Source organism: Asterias rubens, chromosome 15 (assembly GCF_902459465.1).
Source record: "Asterias rubens chromosome 15, eAstRub1.3, whole genome shotgun sequence".
Lineage (NCBI taxonomy): Eukaryota > Metazoa > Echinodermata > Asteroidea > Forcipulatida > Asteriidae > Asterias > Asterias rubens.
In genome coordinates, this window is record NC_047076.1 from 2,671,400 (window position 1) to 2,696,848 (window position 25,449).

A 25,449-nucleotide genomic window follows, 5' to 3' on the forward strand; every position below is an offset into this window, starting at 1 on the left:
GTGAAAATTTGAGCTCAATCGGTCGTAGAAGTTGCGAGATAATAATGAAAGAAAAAAACACCCTTGTCACAGGAAGTTGTGTGCTTTCTGATGCTTGATTTCGAGACCTCAAGTTCTAAACTTGAGGTCTCGAAATCAAATTCGTGGAAAATTACTTCTTTCTCGAAAACTACGTCACTTCAGAGGGGAGCTGTTTCTCACAATGTTTTATACTATCAACCTCTCCCCTTTACTTGTAATCAAGAAAGGTTTTATGATGATCATTATTTTGAGTAATTACCAATAGTGTCCAATGCCTTTAAGATACAGTGGTTGGCTTGTTGCATGGTTTGTCTAGTATATCCAAAGTTCATCCATGCACTAAAAACGCGTGGTTAGTGCAAGGTTGTTATAAACTACACGCTGTGTTCAAACGGATCAATTATTTGTCACCCGTTTTATAGTGAAACTGATTTCCGGGGGTTGACTGGTATGGGAACGACACGAAGGCGCAGTTTGGTCTAATCACACTTCAGTTGGGTATAAAACAAATTCTGCAGTGCCTGACGGGGTGTACGTACAACACTGCAACATCATTCCTCCACGGTACGGTGAACACCATGGAAATAAGTTGTTGCCGTTCTGTTGTGTGTCAATCATACAATAATCTATCTTTAAAGGCTCCGGAGACTTCAAAACCGGCTTACTGGAACGTACTTAGTCATTCGCTCTTCTAGAACTGACTGCATGTGTATCTGCCTGGGTTAGTATTAGCAAAATGGACGTGGACGCAGCTTTGCGCTACATTGGACCTCTCGGCCGCGTGCAGAATTTGAACTGTCTCATCTACGCGCTGACTGTCTTCCCCGCGGCCTTCCAGCTAACCGGGATCGCCTTCACCATGGGTCAACCCAACGGGTACTACTGCCGACCACCCCCGGGGTTCACGCCGAATCAGACGGTACCGGGGTGGGGACGAGTTGACCCGGAGGAGGAGAGGGATGGGTGTCACCAGTACGAGGTCCGCAATGGCGTTGTGACTGGGAATCTGACTGGCTGTGATGATGGGTGGGTCTACGAGACGGATCATGGGGAGTCCAGTGTTGTCACTGATGTAAGTATACGCCCAGGGTTCACTTCAAAGTTGTCCTTAATAAAATATTGATGGTGATCTTTGCTTTAATCTGTCTGATATTGCTGACCATTTTTACATTTTTTTTACCAATGTATCTATAGTGGTCCAGCTCAAAGTTCGAATCAACACACAATTTGTTGTTTGCTAATATCAGTTTATTGGATCCAGCTTCTCAATTCCAACACAAAACATCTACTTCCAAACTTCTGTAATCTCTATGAAACCGTGAAACTGTAAACCGAAGTCAGTATATCATTTTTCTGTGTCTGTAAGCAAAATTACATCATCGATCAAATAAATAAGTCTTAGTAAACCTACAAAGAAGTTTCCGCAAGCGTCGTATGAATAATTTCTTATGCCTGGAGATTTTTGCGATCGCACAAAGGAATTTGAAAGAATTGACTCTAGGAGTTGACAGCAGTCATTTTTTTTTTGCAACAAAGACGTTACTATGGTGAGGATTGCGGCAGCACTATGTGTAAATCCCTTTTGAGTAGTGGTGGTTCTGAAAAGACCCGATAGTTGACAGCTCAAAGTTTTGACCAGTATGCTCGTATGCTCTTATCGAAGAAAGCATTACAACTGATTGAAACATTGAGTCATTAATAACCACCGGTTCTTTTCAAAAAACCAACACACACTCAAACGAGATTTACACATGGTACTGCTAACATCACCTGAAAATAATTCCACTCATGCACAGTTTTAAACAGAGTTATTTGTTATCTTCTAAAGCAATCGCACAACACCGGCAACGGTATTGACCAAATGCCCACACTTCTTGTATCACAACTTATATAATAAAATAACAAACCTGTGAAAATTTAGGCTCAATCGGTCATCGGAGTCGGGAGAAAATAACAGGAAAACCCACCCTTATAAATCCGTTATTCTCGATATCGAGAATTGATAATTGTTTTATTTTTTTTTCAAAGAGCAAAGCATTTCATGGAATAATATTTCAAGAGAAGTCTTTCACCATTAGTTTCTGTAAACCCTGTAAGTTCTTTGTAAATCTGTGAACTTTAAAATTTTGTTCTGTTCAGAAAGTATCCAATGGCTTTAAATGCAATTTGTTTTCCAACAAATTCTAGTTTGTTTTACACGCGAAACGTTGAGTCTAAAGGCACTATTGGTAACAGGCTTACTACTCAAAATAATTGTTAGCATCAACTTACTTGGTAACGAGCAATATAGAGCTGTTGATAGTAAAACCAGTGTGAAAAACGGCTCACTGTAATCGTAGAGAAGGGACTGCGGAAGGAACTCGAACGTCCAGGGGAGCCAAACGAACCCTTTGATATGAGGCGCGTCGCTGCATTTTACAGTCTATCAGCAGCGCGTGCGTTAATGTAAGTAAATCCTGAATTTTATCTGCACAAAAATCCATTGGTATACGTGCGTGAATTCGGTATGAACATTTAATTTGTCAAAAGGACTTCCGGAATTCATTCTTTTTCGGCCTTTTCTGAAAAGTATTGACAGAAAATATGAACCAGTAAATTGAAAAGGAAGAGCATATCAGTCGTTTTGAATAAAAAAAAATTGGTGCAACGCCAACTTTAAAAAGAGAAAATTGTACGTTAAAAATGGCTTTAATAAGAAAGAAAACAAGTCACAAAACACGACAGATTGTCCCGTTATCGATGTCGGCAACAGTCCCAAAATAGTATTCATGGATAGAATACTAATATTCTTCCTGGAAATGTTAAAGGCGAGACCGGATCTCTGCAAAAGTTATTCGTTTGGGACCTTTACTGACTAAAGAAAACAATCCCGAACAAAACCCAGGGTTATTCATCAATACAAAGTTCTACCCGTCACCATATGAAGTTGCACACCGAGCCGACACAGAAATATCTCTACCCCATAAATAAAACAATAAAAATAGTAATGAAACATTCATAATTAACTTTTCTTTCGACAGCATTTGAACCTAGACGAAAAATGATTTTACAATTTAAATTGTGTCGTATGTACAGTACACTTCTTCTTGTGGGGATTAACTACTTCTTTCAAATTAACAAACTACCATGAGAAATTTACATTTCACCATCTACCGCAGGACAAGGCAAAAAACAAGGACAAATTTGTATTAATAGTTCCCTAACGAGGCCCTTGGAAAAAAAATAGGATACTACTGATATTAAAGACACTAGACACCTTTGGTAATTGTCAAAGACCAGTCTTCTCACCTAGTGTATCTCAACATATGCACAAAATAACAAACCTGTGCAAATTTGAACTCGATTGGTCGTCAAAAATGCGAGATAAAAATGGAAGAAAAAACCACCCTTGTTACACGAAGTTGTGTGCTTTCAGATGCTTGATTTCGAGCCTTATACGCGTGAGGTCTCGAATTCAATTCAAATATTTTACTGAGAAATTACTTCTTTCTCAAAAACTATACGTTACTTCAGATGGAGCCGTTTCTCACAATGTTGTATACTATCAGCTCCCCATTACTCGTTACCAAGTAAGGTTTTATGCTAACAGTTATTTTGAGTGAAAACTGATAGTGTCCAGTGCCTTTAAAGCAATCGCACAACATCGGTAAACAGTATTGTCCAAAGGCCCACACTTTGTGTATCACAACTTATATGTAAAATAACAAACCGGTGAAAATTTAGGCTCAATCGGTCATCGGAGTCGGGAGAAAATAACGGGAAAACCCACCCTTGTCTCCGCACGTTTCGTCGTGTCATGACATGTGTTTAAAACAAATCCGTTATTCTCGATATCGAGAATTGATAATTGTTGTAATGTTTTCACAAAAAGTAAAGCATTTCATGGAATAATATTTCAAGGGAAGTCTTTCACCATTACCTGAAAGTGTCCAATGGCTTTAATGTACGTGACTTTTTCTAATGCATCCTCTATACCTTAGGGTGTTTCCGACCAAAACCAAGCGGATGAACAAAAAACCGTCTGAGATAAAAAGATAACGAAAACAGTTCGGTGTACAGAACGTGACTGGATCAATCAAACATAGGGGGACAGTTCACCTTTGAAAAGTTTCCCTTGAGAAAATTTGTTATTGTTGATTCAAATGTATATTTTTTCCTGATACAATGTACCATGTGTGCTTATCGGATGAAAAGCTACGAGGAGTTGTCTGAGTGTTCTCGAAACAAATATTGTGCTTTTACGTTTTGTTTGTGGACATAATAATTTGATTACTTTTACAAAACACACTTATAAAACACGTGAAGGCTAGCAAAGAATGTTTATGTTTTCATAACAAATAAACAAATTGGCATTCGTTGTTGATTACTATTCGTCATGTTTGGTATATACTGCAACCGTAAAACACTGCTCATTTTGTACAAGTCTATTGTTTTACACCGTTTGGCATGTTTATCGCTATATCGAAACCCAACTTGAAAAGGTGCAGAGGTAAAAAGGCTAACTCTTCATCAAAGGAGACAGCATTAAACACACCTACAGTATGCTTACGGGTAATTCCATGGTCAGTCGCAAAACACTTTTCTGTGTCATTTCTTGATCTTGGTGCTAGAAGTTCTATGTGAGATATTCTTTCCACTAAGTTTATAGACTGGTTTGTACTTGACACCCAAGGCTTTGAAGTGATGACATTAGACATGTTGTGGGCTTTGTTGTAAAAAGCGGTCAGTCTTATTACACAACAAGGACCTGGAAAAAATCACTTAAAGTCACAACTTAAAAATTTCCTCTTACTAAAAAACTTCGGAAGGTTTACTACATGCAACAAGCAACTCTTATACATGAGTATCCAACAGGATACTTATAAATGGTCAGCAACTATAACTTTTAGGTATACATGGCAAAACCATGTCAGTCGCATTCGCTAACGACTTGTCATCAAGTCTTACAATCTTTTTGTTATACTATCAACAGCTCTCCATTACTCGTTACCAAGTAAAGTTTTATGGCAGTATTTATTTTGAGTAATTACCAATAGTGTCCACTGCCTTTTAACAACAAGAAGTCTCCTCGATCCACTAAAGCTGAAGTAATAGCCTGGCCGATTTTCTACCTTCCGCCCAGGTAAAAAACAGGACAGTTAATATTTTCGTTCAGAACCTTAAAGAAGTCTCCCGAATTCCGAAAATCTACTCGGCTGAAATGTAGAATATAAAGAAATACAAGTTATCAAAAGAACATAATCTACCTGGCATGTAGATACACACGGCGTATTGCCCTTGACATAGTTTTTATGTAAAATCTGGGTTACTGCTTCATAGACACAAACATAAACTCTTTTTTTAATCATTTGGCCACCGGTACCGATTTGTTTAAAATTGTCCACCCCTGCCGTTTTGCTCTCAGCATGAGTGACCTTGCCTACTGACTTTGATGATAGTGTAATACTTAAAATGGGTGTCACTTGTATTACGGTATTCTGGCCAGTAGAACAAATAACTAAAACTCAAGTGTAGATTCTCCTCTTTGGGCTGTAGATACAGAGTGGTTTATTATCACTGTATTGCTTTACAAAGATAGGCCTACCAGTCGAGAAGTAGCAGGGAAGGAAGAAAACACTGGATCGGGCCACAGTGCGAGATTTTGCACTGGGCTAACCAGGAGGGTCTGTCTATAAGTACAGAATAGTATACACATAATGAATGTTTATGAGTGCAATGGTGCGAATATGTTCATGGGTTGAAAGAGGGAATGTTCTATTCAACGAGGCCAAGACGAGTTGAATGGAACATTCCAGCTTTCAACGAATGAACATTATTCGCACCATTGCACGAATGAAAAACATTCATTATTTGTTTTATATAACATCCAAGTAGATCTTTGTCATTTTGATTGAAAGATACAACTTTCAAAACAAACAATTTCAACTGTAGAAGCCGAATGCTAGTAATTTTACTATGCCTTCTTGCAGTAACACCTGCTGCGTTACCAAAGACACGCGCACGCAGTGATGTTTTTACTCAGCTTTTTCGTTCCATCCGAAAAGTACCATTGCACGCTGCCAGCGTGCAATGGTACTTTTCGGATGGAACGAAAAAGCAGGGTGAGTGACTCAGCGTGCAATGGTACTTTTATTTGCTATCACGTGACGGACAATCCTCCAATCAAATGGCAAGGATCTGCTTGGGTGTTATATAAAGAAGAATAATCTAAAGATGGAACATAGGGGCATTTTATACTTAAGTTGTGGGGACAGACTAGGTGGTCATAAAGGTCGTAAATTTGTCAAGTCCCAGACATGGTCAAGACAACCAGTCTACTGGTGTCTGGGTGGGGCATAGATTTATTTAGGAGGGGTGCTTGTGAGAGTGGGGGAAGTGCCTGGGGTAAAAACCAAATTACCAGCTTACAATAGTTTCATTCAGTTTCATGTTTCAAGAATGTTTATGTAAAAGCTTATTTTGATGCCTATTATGTAGAGGTATTAAGAAGTAACAAATAAATGGGTGAACAAGATTTTGTAAAATATGAAACGATTAAGTACAAATTCACCAAACTCAAAAACACAGCTCCATGGTAAAATGTGTAAAAATGTGAAGTTTTTCGCCCGAATAAGAAGAACATCAATTTTATTCTTTAGAAAATCTATAAATTTAACATCCATACATCGTTTGCAGTACCCGTTGCTAGAACAAGGATTCGAACTGCCTCTACCCACCGGGAAACCTCTGTGGTCTAGGTGGTATGACACTGGTCTATCGCAAAGGTCGTGGGTTCGGATCCCACCCGAGTAATAAGCCTGTTTTTTTTTCTCTCACAGAAGTCGGGTAAGTACTGAGTATTCAGTACTAACACACATCGGTGTATGGGTAAAAACCGAAATGAATATTCTTTATCCCCGATGCAAAGTTAACATATATTAAAGGGTACTGGACACTATTGGTAATTGTCAAAGACCAGTCTTCTCTCTTGGTGTATCTCAACATTGCATAAATTTGAGCTCAATTGGTCGTCGAAGATGCGCAACTTGCGAGATAACTATGAAACAAAAAACACCCTTGTCACAGTTGTTTGCTTTCCGATGCTTGATTTTGAGACCTCAAATTCTAGATCTGAGTCTCGAAATCAAATTCGTGGAAAAACACTTCTTTCTCGAAAACTACGTCACTTCAGAGGGAGTCGTTTCTCACAATGTTTTATACTATATCAACCTCTCCCCATTACTCGTTGCCAAGTAAGGTTTTATGCTAATAATAATTGAGAAATTGCCAATAGTGTTCACTGCCTTTAAAGTTCTTCCTACACTAACTGTATATGTTCTGCCTGTCTGGAGATCAATAAATAAATAATATTTATAAATAAAAAAGCAACATCACTGTAGTTGTTGAAACGTTTTCTCGATCATCAAATTAAAAAGAAGTAAAGAAAGAAGAAAATAATATGCGGAGGAAATATCAACAACTGTATAAATACTGCTCCGTAAATTTGAGTGGGAGGGTACCAGTTGCAACAATGAAAACTTTAAGTCCTTTTGGCTGGTACCCAGTTTGTGCTAAGCAACATTTGTCGGTGCTTAGTACATTGTTATGCGTTACAAGCTTTATGAAATTGAGGCCATGTAATTCCTAGAAAAATATTCATTCAATAAGGCATCCTGCCAATACTACACAGTGCCAAAGCATTATTTCCCCCACTAGTGTTTTTTGTGCAAAGTCCAAGCTATGTCGTACCCTTGTACCACCGTAATGTGTCAACACAACAAGTGGTTTGAACAATACATTTCGAGAGGTCGAACAGAGGTAAACAACATGTGCAGTCCTACAAATCGATAACATAAATAAATTTTGCGATATAGATATCTGTAAATATGACGTAGAAATGTTGATGTCCTTTAAAAAACAAGGACGTGTGGAATACTAATTTGAGTTGAAGGGTAGGCTATACATTGTTCTAAGTATAACGGCACAAAACATATGTCCACAGATTTACATTTAAACTTAGACAGTTTATAGGTCAAACAATTGACTAAACTAATTCTCCATGCGCTAAAAACGATCAAAAGGATAAAAGTTTGTTGTCCCACAAACCCACCCAGCTCTCATTCATCGCTTGATGACACATTGCTTGCGATATCCGCTTGACTAAATACTGGCGTACCTATCAATATTTCAAATTCAATTTCAATTCACTTTATTATCCACGATTGGAAATTCATTTCGGCCTTTTATACAACAAATTTACAAAATTTACTGAAAATTATTATCTACCATAAAACAGACAAAAAAAAAACACTACAAGCCACAAAGCCTATAATATATATATATAATTAATACATGAAAAGCAGAATTTTAAAAGATTGATTTTACAAAAATGTTACAGAAAAACTAACATAAAAACATATAAAATAAATAAAACCCATGACGATCTGTGTTTTATTGCATGAAAGAATCAACGTTCCACTTGTTCATTAACAATCCGGACACCTGAGGGGACAAATGAGTAAGCATAACGCTTTGATTTAATTCTGAGCTGTAAAAGACGGTTACTTCTCGCTCCGGACACTTTTGCATATGCAATCGTGTCCGGGGCTATGCAAAACCGTCCGGCAGACATGTACGTGACTGTACATATGTGCGCGCGATAAGCGAGCGTGCATGCACTGAACCTACATACGTATAAGCAGCTTGAATGTTCACGTATTTTATAATTGCAGCAAATACCGAACGGCCAACACTTCCCATGTCATTCATGACATGCACTTAGCTTGTAAAAAATGGCGAACGTGCTCCGTCGACCAAGGGCGTTTTATTTACTGCAAAAAACGGTTTTTGCACGGGGCGGACACAACTGCATATGCACATGTGTCCGGGCGGACACAATTGCATTATGCAGCAGCGTCCGGGCGGACACGATTGCATAATGCAAAACCGTCCGGCGGACACTCTTGCGTATGCATTACTGTCCTCCGTATAAATTATCAAAGCAAGACGAACTCCTACTTTTAGTATGGTCGACATCCAAAGATAAATTATTACAGCAAGACGAAATCCTACTTTTAGGATGTCGACATGGCGTAATAAATTATCAAAGCAAGACGAACTTCTACTTTTAGTATGGTGGACATCCAAAGATAAATTATTACAGCAAGACGAAATCCTACTTTTAGGATGTCGACATGGCGTAAATAAATTATCAAAGCAAGACGAACTCATACTTTTAGTATGGTCGACATCCAAAGATAAATTATTACAGCAAGACGAAATCCTACTGTTAGGATGTCGACATCCAAAGATATATCACAGAAAGACGTCATCCTACTTTTGATGTCAACATCCTGACATAATTATCTCGGTTTGTCGACCTATTTGCGTTCAAGATGTCGTCATCCGGATATCATTTTGTCGGATGGCACCTCCAGAGCTCCGTAGTACGGAGTATGGACTGTAAGACACAATGAAACCGAGTATAATACATGTAGTGACATTACCAAAAGTGCAACCATCAGCCCTTGAAGTTACATTATGTGTTTAGTTGAGTCAATTTAGAGGGTGTGAGAACAGTGAAAAGTCTGCTGACATTTTTTCTATAGGTCAAACAATTGACTAGACTAATTCTCCATGCGCTAAAAACGATCAAAAGGATACAAGTTTGTTGTCCCACAAACCCACCCAGCTCTCATTCATCGCTTGATCACACATTGCTCGCGATATCCGCTTGACTAAATACTGGCGTACCTATCAATATTTCAAATTCAATTTCAATTCACTTTATTATCCACGATTGGAACACGGGGCTATGCAAAACCGTCCGGCAGACATGTACGTGACTGTACATATGTGCGCGCGATAAGCGAGCGTGCATGCACTGAACCTACATACGTATAAGCAGCTTGAATGTTCACGTATTTTATAATTGCAGCATATACCCAACGGCCGAACACTTCCCATGTCATTCATGACATGCACTTAGCTTGTAAAAAATGGCGAACGTGCTCCGTCGACCAAGGGCGTTTTATTTACTGCAAAAACGTTTTTTGCACGGGGGCGGACACAACTGCATATGCACATATGTCCGGGCGGACACAATTGCACTATGCAGCAGCGTCCGGGCGGACACGATTGCATAATGCAAAACCGTCCGGCGGACACTCTTGCGTATGCATTACTGTCCTCCGGATAGTATTGCATAGAGGACATAATTGCATGCGACACCAGCCATACCTAAGCGAACGTAGGATGACCTATAATTATGACGTAAACGTAAGTTGCACTGAAGTTGCTGCGAAAAGTAACCAGCCCAACCATCCAGTGGCTTTGGGATTAAGACGATAAATGTGACCGGCTCTACAAAAATGGGTACTAAATAAGTAAATTGAGTTACATACACAGCTGAATTGGTGTTATTATAAGCTTTATATTGGTGTAGGTTTGAACCCTGTGGCATTTTGAAATCTGGAGATACACTGATATTTGCATATTCATATTTTACACTTGAATGAAAGTGCCTCCTTAAACCGAGCAAAATAAAGGAAGTTACCTAAAATTGATATAAAAACCTTTGTTTTTTCAACTAAAAATAATAGATTATATTTCTATGAATAAAATATGGAATTATTTATGCAATAGAAGCCAATAAACCAAGAAAGACAGAATCATGTTGTGAACATATTTTCAGGATCTCAACATTGAACGCCTCTTAAAGTGTAATTAGCATATCGTCCCTTTGGCAGAGCGGGACACAAATGACAGACGATCTGCCCAGCGCACATTGCATGCATTGTCCGCTTGACTTAAAGGCAGTGGACACTATTTCTAAAAATAATTATTAGCAAAAAAACCTTACTTGGTAACGAGTAATGGGGAGAGGTTGATAGTATAAAACATTGCGAGAAACGGCTCCCTCTGAAGTGACGTATTTTTCGAGCAAGACGTATTTTTCCGCAAATTTGATTTCGAGACCTCAGATTTAGAATTTGAGGTCTCGAAATTAAGCATCTGAAAGCACACAACTTCATGTGACAAGGTATTTGTTTCTTTCATTATTATCCCGCAAATTCGACGACCAATTGACAGGTTTTGTATTTTATGCAAATGTTGCATTTGCCTTTTTTAAATTAATTTTTTTTAAATTCTCAAAATTTCAACAAACTTAAAGGGAAGGTGCACGTTTGGTAATTACTCAAAACAATTATTAACTAAAAAACTTACTTGGTAACTAGCATTTGAGAGCTGTTGATAGTACACAACATTGTGAGAAACGGCTCCATCTGAAGTAGCATAGATTTTGAGAAAGAGGTAATTTCTCACTAAAATAACCAAATAATTCTATAGCCAGAAGTCTTTTATTCCTATCTGAAAGCAAACAAATTCGTCCAACAAGTGTGTTTTTTCGTTCATCATTTTCTCGCAACCTCGATGACTAATTTAGCTCAAATTTTCACCGGCTTGTTAATTTATGCTTACGTTGGGATACACACAGTGAGAAGACTGGTCTTTGACAATAACCAAACGTGTACCATCCCTTTAATCACATACACAGGAGAGTTTACTGATTAGTAAAATTGTTTTAGATAGCATCAAAGCATTTCCGTCGATAAACAATCGATAACAATAGGATGATCTTGACAATGGCATTGAAAATAATAATCAAGCATCAATCAATAAACCCATAGAAATCTACGGTTGTTATAACTACAGTCAGAAACAAATAATTTGTCTCTGTTTTTTTTAATAATCAATACACTAACCAAACACACATCATGATTAACGATGTTTTCTGTCTCAATTAAACCCATACAAATCCCGCAGTTGTTTTCTCTCCGGTCAGGAACAAATAATTTGTCTCTGATGTTTTTAACCAACTCAAGGGGAACAATAGTTGGTACTTCCTGCCTGAATTTGTGAAGTTGTTATCTTTTGGTCGTCATTCAACGATTATTAATGATGTTGTGTTTGAGTGTACAAATATTACTGGTAAACACCTGACTATTGCTAGTCTCAACTGGTCGCAACTAGTCTGGAGAATTCTAAACATTGCGGTTTAAAGGCATGCCATACTTTTGGTATTGTCAAAGATACTTGGTGTAACGCAACATATTATACATAAAATAACAAACCTGTGGAAGTTTGGGCTCAAGTCATCGAAAGTTGCAAGAATAACAATGAAAGACTAAAAACACCCTTGTTGCACAGAATTGTGTGTTTTTAGAAGTCTTAGCTTAGTGTCTGACGTCATTTACTGCCTCAACTGAAAAATGAAAACTTATCTCTTTCTCTTAAAGGAACATTACAGTTTTGGTTTTTTTGCTGACAAAACAGTTGCTGTCAATGTAAGCACTTTAATCCACCATATACATAAACAAGCATACCTGAAGAAGTTTGAGATCGATCGGCCAACTGGGTCACAAGAGAGAGTAGTGAAAAACCGATTACAATTTTGCATTGCATCGATGCCAAAACAACAAAGGGAATAAAACGCTCACTGAGCAATAAACTCCAAACGCGAAGTTAGATTATATATTTCTCATCAAATTATGACATTTAAGACATAAATATTTCAAAGGATGTTTTCTACTATCATCATCATTAGACCGTGTAAGTTTTATGTAAATCTGTGATCTTCACGATTTTCGTTTCTTACCAATTCTGTTGCGTTCCTTTAAAGCCATTGGACCCTTTCGGTAAACAGTGTTGTCCAAGGCCCACACTTTGTGTATCACAACTTATATATAAAATAACAAACCTGTGAAAAATTAGGCTCAATCGGTCATCGGAGTCGGGGAAAATAACGGGAAAACCCACCCTTGTTTCCGCACGTTTCCCTGTGTCATGACTGGTGTTTACTATAAATCAGTAATTCTCGCTAACGAGAAATGATAATTGTTTTAATGTTTTCTCAAAAAGTAAAGCATGCCATGGAATAATATTTCAAGGGAAGTCTTTTACCATTACCTTCTGTAAACCCTGTAAGTTAGTTGTAAATCTTTGAACTTTAATTTGTTTTTCTGTTCCGAAAGTGTATAATGGCTATTAGTATGCTTCTTCGCTTTTCATCCTTCACCTTTATGTGTAGACTTGATGACGAGTCGTTTGGCGCTGCCGTTCGTGCAACAGTCACAGTGCGATTATGTGTAGCGTCCCCGCTGCACTGCGCTCCAACTGCACCGCGCTTAACAATTACCGTCTTGACTTCAAGACTACTTTATGGGTGTCTAGTTATGATTTCCCTCCTTGTACCTTCCTAGTTCGTTGGGTATAGCGTTTGATTTGTTTGTTCCAACTGTTTCGTCCCTGTTCGTTGTGTTGTTACTTATAAGTTCTGTTCAGTAGTCCACTAATTGTTGGTATATTATCAGGAATGTATACGAAGACCTTGTTCTTTGAATATGCCTCCATATTTTCCTCTATGTCATTAAAGGCAGTGGACACTATTGGTTATTACTCAAAAGAAGTATTATCATAAAAATCTCTAATGGTAACGAGTAATGGGGAGAGGTGGATAGTACAAAACATTGTGAGAAACAGCTCCCCCTGAAATGAAGTAGTTTTCGAGAAAAAAAAAGTAATTTTCCACGAATTTGATTTCGAAACCTCAGATTTAGAATTGAGGTCTCGAAATCAAGCATCTGAAAGCACACAACGTTGTGTGCCAAGGGTGTTTTTTTCTTGCATTATTATCTCGCAACTTCGATGACCAATTTAGCTCAAATTTTCACAGGTTTGTTATTTTATGCGTGTGCGAGATACACTAAGTGAGAAGACTGGTCTTTGACAATTACCAATAGTGTCCATGGAGTCTTTAAGCCTCATATATTTATTATAATAATAGTTCTTTATATATCTTTTTATAACAAGCCACAAGCCATCTTTATATTTAATTGTATATGTCCTGTAAATTTTGAATTATGGAAATTAATGTTCGAAATGATTTGAATGTAATTGAATACAATATTTCTTTCACTCTTTCGTACAGTTTGATTTGGTGTGCGACAAGACGATCCTGGGCGGGACCCTACAGTCCAGCATCCCCCTCGGCATACTCGTGGGTTCGTACATCACCGGGCAGATCTCGGACACCTTCGGGAGGCGTCCGGCACTTCTCATCTCACTGGTCGGGATTGTGGCCTTCGGTAGCGCCATGAGCGTCACCTGGAACTACCATCTGATGTTCCTGTTCGGATTTCTCCTCGGCTGTTTCATGCCCGTAAGCGATTCGCACATGAAATAGTTATCTGCTTTATATCATGTTTTTTATAACGTTTTTATTATATTTTAGTTCTCGAGAAAGAATTTTGATAGAAAAGAGTTTTCTGTGCTAAGCAACTTTTTGTGCTTACAGGCTTTATGAAATTGGGCCCTGAAGGTTTTTGTTTCCCAGGGAGTTCTGATTGTACGCTACGTACGAACTTGAAAACACAATATTGTTTGTTGTGCTTATAGCAACTTTCTATGCATGAACAGCTTTTTAAAATTCGGCCCTGGGATCGATTTCGAAAAGGAAGTCCTCACTTTAGTGCTAAGCTTAATAGGACGAGTAACTCGTCCTAACTCGAGATATTTTTCTTTTTATGATAATCTTAAAGGCACTGGATACTATTGGTGACTACTCAAAATATATTTTAGCATTTAAAACTTACTGTGCAACGAGCAACGGAGAGCTATTGATAGAATAAATCATTGTGAGAAACGTCTCCCTCTGAAGTAAAATATTTGAGTTGGTTCCGAGACCTCAGCTGAGATCTCAAAATCAGCAACTGCAGGTACAAAATTTGTGCGGCAAGGGTGTTTTTCTTCCATTATTTTCTCGCATCTTCGACGACCAATTGAGTTCAAACTTTCACAGGTTTGTTATTTTGTGCATATGTTGAGATACACTAAGTGAGAAGACTGGTCTTTGACAATTGCCAATAGTGTCTAGTGTCTTTTACTTTTTGTGAAATCTACCCCTGGTCTTTGATAAACTTGCTCACATAACAAAATAATTTTAAATAGAGAGGTGAACACCAGTGCCCAATTTCAAAGAGCTGCTAAGCACAAAAATTAATTTGCTTAGCATACAATTTCTTCCTTGATAAAAACAGGATTTCCAACGAAATTTCCATTTGTTGCATATTGCTTTTTACTGGTGTTCAGCTATTGTTTGCTTCCTGAAAATCACGTTGGAATTTGGTTGGCAGTCCTGTTTTTATCAAAGAAGAAATTTCATGCTAAGCAATATTGTGTGCTTAGCAGCTCTATGAAATTGGGATTAGTTGGCCTGAATGTTTTCTATCACCAGGGCATTCTGATTGTACGTTACATACGGATAATAGAGATGTACACACCAAACCTGCGGCTGATGGGACACACCTTCAGCGCTATGCCCTGGTGCCTGGGTTTGCTCCTCGTCGGCCCGCTGGCCTACCTCCTTCCGGAGTGGCGCCATTTTCAACTCGTAGCTACTCTGCCATGTGTCCTACTATTCTTCCTTGTGTGGTAAGCACCGAACTTCGCCATTGTACAGTGGAGGAGTGTTTCAAACCTTTGAGGACTTTTTGAGAACTTTTGACTGTATTAAATTTTAGGTTTTAGAGATGGTCCTATTTTTGCTTCGGAAGCGACTGAAATAGTTTGTATAGCTTTACAATGTAAATTTGTATTACATTTAAAGGCAGTGGACACTATTGGTAATTGTCAAAGACTAGCCTTCACATTTGGTGTATCTCAACATATGCATAAACTTACAAACCTGTGAAAAATTGAGCTCAATCGGTCATCGAACTTGCGAGATAATAATGAAAGAAAAAACACCCTTGTCTCATGAAGTTGTGTGCGTTCAGATGGTTGATTTCGAGACCTCAAATTCTAAACTTGAGGTCTCGAAATCAAATTCGTGGAAATTACTTCTTTCTCGAAAACTTTGTCACTTCAGAGGGAGCCGTTTCTCACAATGTTTTATACCATCAACTTCTCCCCATGACTCGTCACAAAGAAAGGTTTTATGCTAATAATTATTTTGAGTAATTACCAATAGTGTCCACTGCCTTTAAGCCTTCGAGAAAGACTCTGCTGGGGTCGAAACGTCAGACCATTACGAAATGTATCGCATTACATAACCACAATTGGTGCTATATTTGTAAGTGCTTCACGAAAATTGACAGCAAATCTGTTTGGGAAAGAGCCAATTTTTAATTTTCAAGTGGTGTTTTTTTTTCTTTCTTGAAGTATTTAGCAAAATGCCAAACGGCTGACCTGCCAAAAATTGAAAAAGGAAATCTGAAGTTTATTTGTCCGAAAGTATGTTTGATTGGTTTTCAAGAGGCTGAGAGACTAACAATTTGGTTTGAGTATTTTTGATTATAGCATTTAGCTTTGGTTCATGTCAGAGTTTATTTAAGTGTGGTGCATCGCTAGTGGGCAACACTATGTATCTGCCATCTAGTTGCACTTTGAAATTCCATTTAAATTGGAGACTTTGGAACGCTATTGTGGCAGCAGACTTACCTGGCAAACTTCCATTGTCTATGTAGTTCTGACCATGCGCACATTACCAAGGATCTAGCTAGTAAATCTGCTGCCACCTAGCACTCAAAAGTCTCCCATTGACAGGACCTCTCTCTTAGCATGGCTCCTTTCAAATTTTACAATGTATTTTCCTTTATGTTGTTCAGGTACTCGTACGAGTCCGTCCGTTGGCTAGTCCAGAAGGGCAGCGTAGATGAAGCCGAGGCAATCGTTCAGGTCATCGCCAAATCTAAGAGTGTCTCTCCACCCGGAGGGAAGTTCCTCCGAGTCCCAGACGAAGGAGTCTCTAAAAAGGAGGACATTAAAGCGCCCTCAACGGAAGACAAAGTCCGAGGAGAGGAGCCCGGTAGTAAGGGTGAAAGCCAAGGTGATGCTGACCCTAAAACGAAGCGTTTCACTGTTTTGGATTTGTTTAAGACACGTAGACTCGTCTTCCGGTCACTTGTGATGTTCTATTGCTGGTAAGTGTTTAGTCTGGTACCCTTGATAAGGACGGGTACTGGTCTTACAGGCCCAGTGATTTCACAGGATAATGTGCTCTGACCCCAAAACGAAGCGTAAGGCCGTGTCCGAAACGACGACTTCGGCTACAGCTACGTCTAGATCAGCGCGTCTACCAGTGTTGAAGAATAGGCAGACGCGCGCGATCTAGCCGTAGCTAGCTGTAGCCGAAGTCGCCAATTCGGACACGGCCTAACACTGTTTTGGATTTGTTGAAGACTCGTAGACTCGTCCTCCGGTCAGTATTGTATTGTATCCGGCTCGGGTAATTATCGCACCCAGACTGCAACCGGTATTAAACAGAGTGTTTAAAACCGGCCAAGCACATATTTATTCCCTTATTAATATCTCGCAACTTCGACGACCGATTGAGCTCAAATTTTTACAGGTTTGTTATTTTATGCATATGTTGAGATACACCAACTGTGAAGACTAGTCTTAGAAAATTACCAATAGTGTCCAATGTCTTTACGATCAATCTTAACTCTTTGTGAAATCGGCCCATGTATATCTGTGTTATGATTGGTCCAAGGTGACGTAGTTTGAGTCAGCTTGCACTTTCGATCGCCTGCATGCAACGTGTGCATAAAGATCTGACAGCTAGTACACAGTGCTGTTTTTTATTCACTATAAAATGCGTGCTTGACTGTGAATCTCCGCGTGAAATTAATGCAAGGTCAAAGGTTCATCTGCCAACATACGGTCAGATCAGGGCCCAATTTGATTGAGCTTTTAAGCACAACAATTTGCTTAGCATGAAATTGTTGCCATGATATAAGCAGGACTACCAAACCAAATTTCCACGTGATTTTCAGGATAAACAAACAAGAGCTGAATGCCACTGACAAGCAATATGTAACAAATGGAAATTGGTTTGGTAATCCTGTTTTTATCACGGAACAAATTTCATACTAAGGAAATTGTTGGGCTGAAGCAGCCATGAAATTGAGCCCTGGCTGCGTTGTTCACAAGCATCGAAGTGTTACGTCAAATGTTCAGACTAGTGTTGGTGTGTGTCCTTGGACCCATTATAGAGGCCAAATACAGGACAAATAAATGCAAACAAAAATGATATCAAAGGTATGACGGAGGCACACTTTATATGATGTAAACATTGATCCATTTTTCACCCAAGGTAAAATTATTGAATGCACCAGTTTGTGAGTTGACCGTGTTTTACTGCGCATTGGTGTTTTTGATAAAGTGTTGTTTATCACAGTAACACCATTGATCTCTAATTTATGGATCAACGGGTAATGCGTACACAATACCTTTTACACGCAGCCTCGTCCCCGGTGGTGCGCGATAATGCCGTCGATAGCATTTCCCCCCGGAGTGGCGTCATCGACGTAGCGGAAACTATAAACAAATAAAATAGTATAGTCTTGCTGGTGCCGCCATGTGTAAATGTCTGCTGTGGGAGTGTTGGCTCTGAAAAGTATTTTCGAGTGCAGTAATTTATTCAATGCAGCTCATTAAATTTTACAGAGCAGTTCGTTTTATTTGTGGGAATTTTACGAAACATGGTGTTACCGCAAACTCTTCTATATCTCATTTCCACCATGCAAAGTTTCAAATCCTACTTACGAGCAATTACGTGAACTAAAAAGTGTCTCAAACTAAACACACTTTTCTTCTTTCTAGGTTCACCAGTAATTTCGTTTACTACGGTTTCATCATCAACATCACAAATTTGGCGGGAGATAAATATTTGAACTTCTTCCTGTTGGCGTTGACCGAAGTGCCGTGTTTCATCTTTGATTATGTTGTCATTGGAAGGTAAGACTCCAGACCTCTCCACATCAATGTCCCCTCACTTTTAATGATTGCAACCAACGAGATCGATGAAGAAATTAGTCTGGCCCCATTTTCACATTATTATTTTGTATTTACCATTGCTTCGTCCTTCGGGTGGGACGTAAAGCCGTTGGTCCCATGTGTTGTGTAACGCATGTAAAAGAACCCAGTGCACTTATCGAAAAGAGAAGGGGTTCGCCCCGGTGTTCCTGGCTGTGGCTGCTGTATGCGCCGTAGCACCTTGTAAACCATTATAAGGTGCAATTGGGTCTCAAAATTCATCACTGCAATAACATATCTTTCTGAAAGTTTGTGTATACTCAGCGCCTTGAGTACCTTGTTTGGTAGATATACGTGCGCTATATAAGACTTCGTTCTTATTATTATTATTGCATGAAGGTGAACAACACAAGAACGAACTTCTGAACCCATCAGCCATGATGTATCATGGCCTTATACATCGATTGTGTCTTCATGCAAAGTTTCAAATTTAAGACCTAATAGGCCATGAAGGGACACCGTGATTTTGGAATAAGATCTGGGTTTATGAATAATAGCCTCATCTCGCCACCATCTTAGATGTTAAACGATGATGAGACAATGGAAAACCGCACCTTATTCGCAGGAAGTATGATATGGGCTTTACTCGTTTTCCTTTTCTTTTTCTTGATGTAGATTTGGGAGACGCAGACCCCTGGTTGTGTTCTACGAGCTTTGTGGCGTGGCGTGTCTCATCACCGCCTTCGTTCCTAAGAAGACAAGTTAGTTATTTTTTTATTTATTATTTTGTATATACTAAAAGGCACTGTATGGACGCGTTTTTTTGTTATTGTTTAAGGCAGTGGACACTATTGGTAATTGTCAAAGACTAGCCTTCACAGTTGGTGTATCTCAACATATGCATAAATAACAAACCTGTGAAAATTTGAGCTCAATCGGTCATCGAAGTTGCGAGATAATAATGAAAGAAAAATAACCCTTGTCACACGAAGTTGTGTACGTTTAGATGGTTGATTTCGAGACCTCAAGTTATAAATCTGAGGTCTTGAAATCAAATTCGTTGAAAATTACTTCTTCCTCGAAAACTATGGCACTTCAGAGGGAGCCGTTTCTCACAATGTTTTATACCATCATGCAAATAATTATTTTGAGTAATTACCAATAGTGTACACTGCCTTTAAAAACCAATCTTGTCACTTGACGATCGGAACATAAAATGCATAAAATAGCAAACCTGTGAAAATGTGTACTCAAGCTTGTCAATGAAAAACAATGAAAGAAGACAACACCCTTGTTTACACAATATTGTGTGTGCTTTCAGATCCCTGGTAAGGTTTCAGGCCTGAAGTCTTTTTTAGATTCAAATATTTTAGTGAGAAATTACCTCATTCGTAAAAAATAGACGCTACTCAGAGGGGGGGGGGGGTCGTTTCTCACAAATGTTTTATTATCAACAGGTTTCCAAGCAGTTTCAAACTGCTTCCAGACCCAAACTACAAATAATAATACAGAACAAACATTACGACTCGATGAACATGGTTTATGAGATTTAATTGAAGTAATACGCCGTAATTTGGCACCTGGAGTGCGTTTTGGCGACCCCAACCAAAAACTGTTTCTGACGTCATAACCAAAACGGTAACCGAGCTCACAAACTCGGTAATCGTTCAGTCTGAACAGCAGAACCAACGACCAACAACCGAAAAAGTTTTTGGTTGGGGTCGCCAAAACCCACTCTTGAAGACGTCACGATGAAAAACAAAAATGAAATCATTGTATCCAATGAAATCATTGGGCTCGTATTTCAGGGCACCAGTCTAATTCTTGCTCTACTCTATTCCAGGCAGTGGAGAGGACCTAACGGTTCTGACTGTGTGTGTTGCTGTGATTGGTAAGTTCTTCATTACTGCAGCATTTGACGTCACGTATCTCGTCACTGCAGAAGTTTTCCCCACAGTTTTGAGGTTAGTTTTTTATTTTATTTTAGTAAACCTCTTAGGTTGGGTCAGAGGTTAGACTTGTGGACAAGCGCTCTCGCGATGAGCAGTATTCTATCGCGGAAATCTAAACCATTACGCCACCTCCACGACTGACTATCTCCCCTCGAGAAACCATTAACGACTTGTCGACAAGTCTAGTCATAGATTGGTAGGTATTACAGAAATGAGTGGCCATCAAAACAACTTTTGTTGATAGTATAAACTATTTTGAGAAAGGATTAATGCATGAATCGTTTGTCGGATTTCTGAGGGTTGGTGTCCGTTCAAGAAATGCAGCTGGACCTGGTATATTGCCACTTTGTTAAACGTGGATGGGTTCGAAATTTTTATAGTAATACTGAGACCGTTTTAAGATTTTTTTTTCTCGGCAAGTATAGACACTCAGTATTCAGGTGGCCTTTAATGCATCTTTTCTTGATAATTTTCTTGAAAACAAAACCGATCTACACGACACTACCTTTGCATATATTTTGTCGGTTGTAATTCTTCCATTCACAGTTTTGAGTAATGATGTTTCTGACTTGATGTTTCTATGTTTTGTTTTGAAAAGGAATATTGGAGCTGGTAGTGCCTCTGTGTTCGGCCGCATTGGTGGCATTGTCGCCCCGTTCGTCGTGTACCTTGTAAGTCATATATTCTTTGTTTATTTTTAGTTTATTTTATTCTAAACCTTCGGTCAATAAAATCTTCATTAGGGGTAGTCCGGGGAAGTATGTGGGTCATTCCATGTCAGACCAACGCACCTCTATGTCTTCTGATTTTGATAATAACTGCTGTGCTTGTAGGTCCTAGTGAGCAATGAATGCAGACCAATTTTTAGCCCGATTTGACTGACCATGTGGTCGGAGCAAAACCCGAAAACCTTACGTTGTTAAAAATGCAACCCTTTTTGCAAAAATATGTCATAACCATTTGGTATAGGTTTTCTCGGTAAATTTCGGCAAATGAGCAGCCAATTAAACACCAAGCTATTCTATTTCGCGCGAAATCGAATGCTACTCCAAAGGATAGTTCGATTTCGTTTTATGATTAGTCAAATGTAATTCTGCGTCATTCGATTTAACAAAATGATCATTCAATTTAACATTTCATCAAAGCAGCATTCAAATTCGCAAACGCTTCTTGAGGCGTGTGTGTCACGAAAAAGAATGTCGATACGCTAAATTGAACAGAGTGTTAAAGGAATTTGACTCGACTCAAAACGAAATTGAATGGCCGAATTCTGAATTTGAAACACAGTAACAACTGGAGAGGCAAAACAGCTTGAATGCGAACGCATGCAAATGAAATTGGCTGTTCATTTAACGAATTTGACCGAGAAAACCTATATTAAAATAATGAAATAGCATGTAAAAGTAATAGAGATCAAGGTAAACTGACTGTCTTTAGTAAATTCGAGTTAATTTTCTGTTGAACAATGAAACAAAACAAAACTTGAAAGGGACTTGAAACTTTCGATCTTCAAATTAGCAGATAAAAGAGTTTACCAAGAAAGGCGGCGGGTTCATAGGTTAATCTGTCCCGAAGAGCTTTGTCCTCCCATTTTGAAAATTAACATGGGCTGAAGGAGGGCGCTATCCAAAGAAGACGTACATAGCCGTATATTTGGAGAGTTACGACAACTTGCGATTAGTAGCCACTTTGTTCCCAAGAAACGCATGGGCGAATGCGGGGTGCCAGACTATACTCTGCCCATTAGGTTGTGCGGCATTTGGAACATGGCGTCTAGCAACCACGTGACCAAAGATAACTGGTCCCTCCATGTCACAACTCTCTCAATACACAGCTCTGAGGTTGTACACAATGGGTCGCCTTATGGGGAAGGGAGGGGGGGGGCATAGTGTCAGAAGGACAGACTCTCCTGTCACATCTCAGTACATTAATCGGGAGGTCGGAGGTTCAAATCCCGCTCCCGGTAAATATTATTTATTCATAAATACCTCAGACAGTTTCGCTATTCCTATTCTACGTGGGTGTGTATAAACCTTTGTTAATGACCAGTAAAAAGTGTTGAACATGGGCGTGGCACGCGAGCTTGCACCTGTGCTTATAAGACAGTTCATTCATTCCTACTGGTCGGGAGCAACGGACAAGACAGTTCATAGATATAGAATTACAATATTTTATATCTATGGGACAGTAATTGTGCCACATCACGGAGGGGTGTTGGGTTGAAAGAAAATATTAAACAATTATAATTTTTGCATTTATTTTACTTTTTGACCAAAAAGTGTTGATGTTTTTGACCGAAATGGTATTTATGAATGGGAATCAAAGTGTATTGAATCGGTTTTCAACTAGTGGTTTAAACCCGCCGAGGCCTGGTTCTTTATAATTTACCTCGACTTCGTCTCGGTAAAATTATCAAGAACCAGGCCTCGTTGGGTTTAAACCACTAGTTGGAAACCTGTTCACCACACATTGATTCCCTTATTTATTCATCTCCAAGTTTGTTTGATGTCGCACACCAATACGAGAGTGTTGTTTGTATTCAGGTTAAAGGAACACGTTGTCTTGAATCGGTCGAGTTGGTCTTTGAATAAAGCGTTTGTAACCGTTTGTTATAAAATGCACGTGGTTAGAAAGATGTTTTCCACACACACTTGCTTCGAAATTGCGTGGTTTTCCTTTTACTTTGCGAACTAACACGGTCGGCCATTTATGGGAGTCAACAATTTCGGAATGTTATTTACAAAATACACATTATTAAAATGTTTAACTGGATGTACTTTCAAATGAATAACTTAAAGAGTCTTTTCCCCCTTTCAGAATATAATACACGGATCTATCCCCCTAATTGTCTTTGGTATCGCCTCGCTGGTTGCCGGCCTGCTAGTTTTGACTCTACCAGAGACGCACAATAAACCATTACCAGAGACTATTGAGGACGGAGCCAGGTTATCAGGGACGGACTAGTCCACTATTCAAGACCAAGTGTTTGACTTTTCATACATTGTTTGTTTGTTTCTTTGTTTGTTTGTTTGTTTGTTTGTTTGTTTGTTTGTTTGTTTAGATGATCATCTAATCAACAGGGGGAGCTCGGTAAACATGGGAATAATAAGCGCAAAGCTGGCAGCGGCCATTCTATCGCATACAAACATTGGTTTAACGTCTGTGATTACAAATTGACTGTGAGCTCTATATAGGACCGGAAATTAATTTTTTTTTTTGTAACATCTCAAAAGTATTAAGACTTTCACCAGGTACACGTTTGGTAGTTGTCAAACACCAGTCTTCTCACTTGGTGTATCCCATCATAACCATAAAATAACAAACCTGTGGAAATTTGGGCTCAGTTGATGAAAGAAAAAACACCCCTGTTGGACGAATTTGTGTGCTCTCGGATAAGAATCAAAGACTTCTAAGCTAGAAGTCTTTTATTATTTTAGTGAGAAATTACCTCTTTCTCAAAAACTACAATACTTCAGAGGGAGCCGTTTCCCACAATATTTTATATCATCAACAGCTCTCCAATGCTCGTTACCAAGTCAGGTTTTAAGTTAATATTTGTTTTGAGTAATTTCCAAACGTGTACCTTCCCTTTAAAGCAAATATTTTGGAAAGCTCTTTTCTAAGACCACACACGTTCCTGCAATCGGTGTTCATTGGAACGCCTGGTGTTCCGTTGAACGCCTGGTTTACAGTGAAGCTTCCTTTGAATGGATGTTCAGCGTTCCCCTCCACAAATGGGACATTGCCGGTGTCGCATGCAATTATGTTCTCTATGCACTACTATCCGGAGGACATTATTGTATATGCAATAATGTCCGCCGGACGGTTTTGCATATGCAGTTGTGTCCGCCCCCGTGCAAAACCGTCCTTGCAGTAAATTAAACACCCTTGGTCGACGGAACACAATCGCCATTTTTTTTACAAGCTAAGTGCATGTCATGAATGACATGGGAAATGTTCGGTCGTTGGGTATTCGATGTAATCATAAAATACGTGAATAATCATGTTCAGTCATGTACATGTCCTCCGGACGGTTTTTGCATAGCCCCGGACACGGTTTGCATATGCAAAAGTGTCCGGAGCGGACAGTATTGCATGGCGGACACAATTGCATCTGACACCGGTCTGGTGTGCGTTATAAATAATTTAAACAAGCAGTGTTCTGAATACATTTCAAGCGTTCCCGAGTTTTATTACAACTATACTGGAACCGGTCACTGTTCGCTATCCCGACACCTCTGTATTCCGACACCCATAATGTTTCGAAAACTTTTCGTGATTAGAATGCTATAGGGTTAGAATAGGAGACTTTCCAACGCTAGGCGGCAGCAGACATACCGGGTAAATTTCCATTGTTTACGTAGTTCTGAACATGCGCATAATTCTGAGAACAATGGATTTACCCGGTAAGTCTGCTGCCCTCTATCGTCCCAGAAAGTCTCCCATTAGGGTTGGTGTAATAAGGGTCACGTTAGGGCGGCTAGGGTTAGGAAAAGGTGTCGGAACATTGGGGTGTCGGAATTAGGTGTCTAACCCTGGAACCAGAGATATAAGCTGGTTAGATCTTAATAATATACAATGTTAGTAAACAAAGCATTATAAATGGCAGGAAACTTGATGGGTTTTTCTTCAAATTATTTGTTGAAGACCTTTTTAAGATGTTGAAAAAAATCTTGTT

At 39.0% G+C, this 25,449-nt stretch overlaps 1 protein-coding gene across 1 annotated transcript; it reads left to right on the top strand.

Moving 5' to 3' along the window:
• Nucleotides 1–576: 576 nt before the first annotated feature.
• Nucleotides 577–23,746, top strand: LOC117300109 (organic cation transporter-like protein). The gene is made up of 9 exons (XM_033783805.1): nucleotides 577–1,093; nucleotides 13,991–14,221; nucleotides 15,296–15,492; nucleotides 16,668–16,982; nucleotides 18,667–18,801; nucleotides 19,495–19,580; nucleotides 20,663–20,783; nucleotides 21,370–21,442; nucleotides 23,589–23,746. Exons 1-9 carry the CDS (start codon nucleotides 758–760, stop codon nucleotides 23,733–23,735), a joined length of 1,641 nt encoding a protein of 546 aa, XP_033639696.1. The 5' UTR covers nucleotides 577–757; the 3' UTR covers nucleotides 23,736–23,746.
• The last annotated feature ends 1,703 nt before the right edge of the window (nucleotides 23,747–25,449 follow it).

Coding starts and splice junctions, on each gene's coding strand:
- LOC117300109 (XM_033783805.1), top strand. CDS start 758: ATGGACGTGGACGCAGCTTTGCGCTACATTGGACCTCTCGGCCGCGTG. Junction 19,581..20,662: donor CTTCGTTCCTAAGAAGACAA/GTTAGTTATTTT, acceptor ACTCTATTCCAG/GCAGTGGAGAGGACCTAACG. Junction 21,443..23,588: donor CCCCGTTCGTCGTGTACCTT/GTAAGTCATATA, acceptor TCCCCCTTTCAG/AATATAATACACGGATCTAT.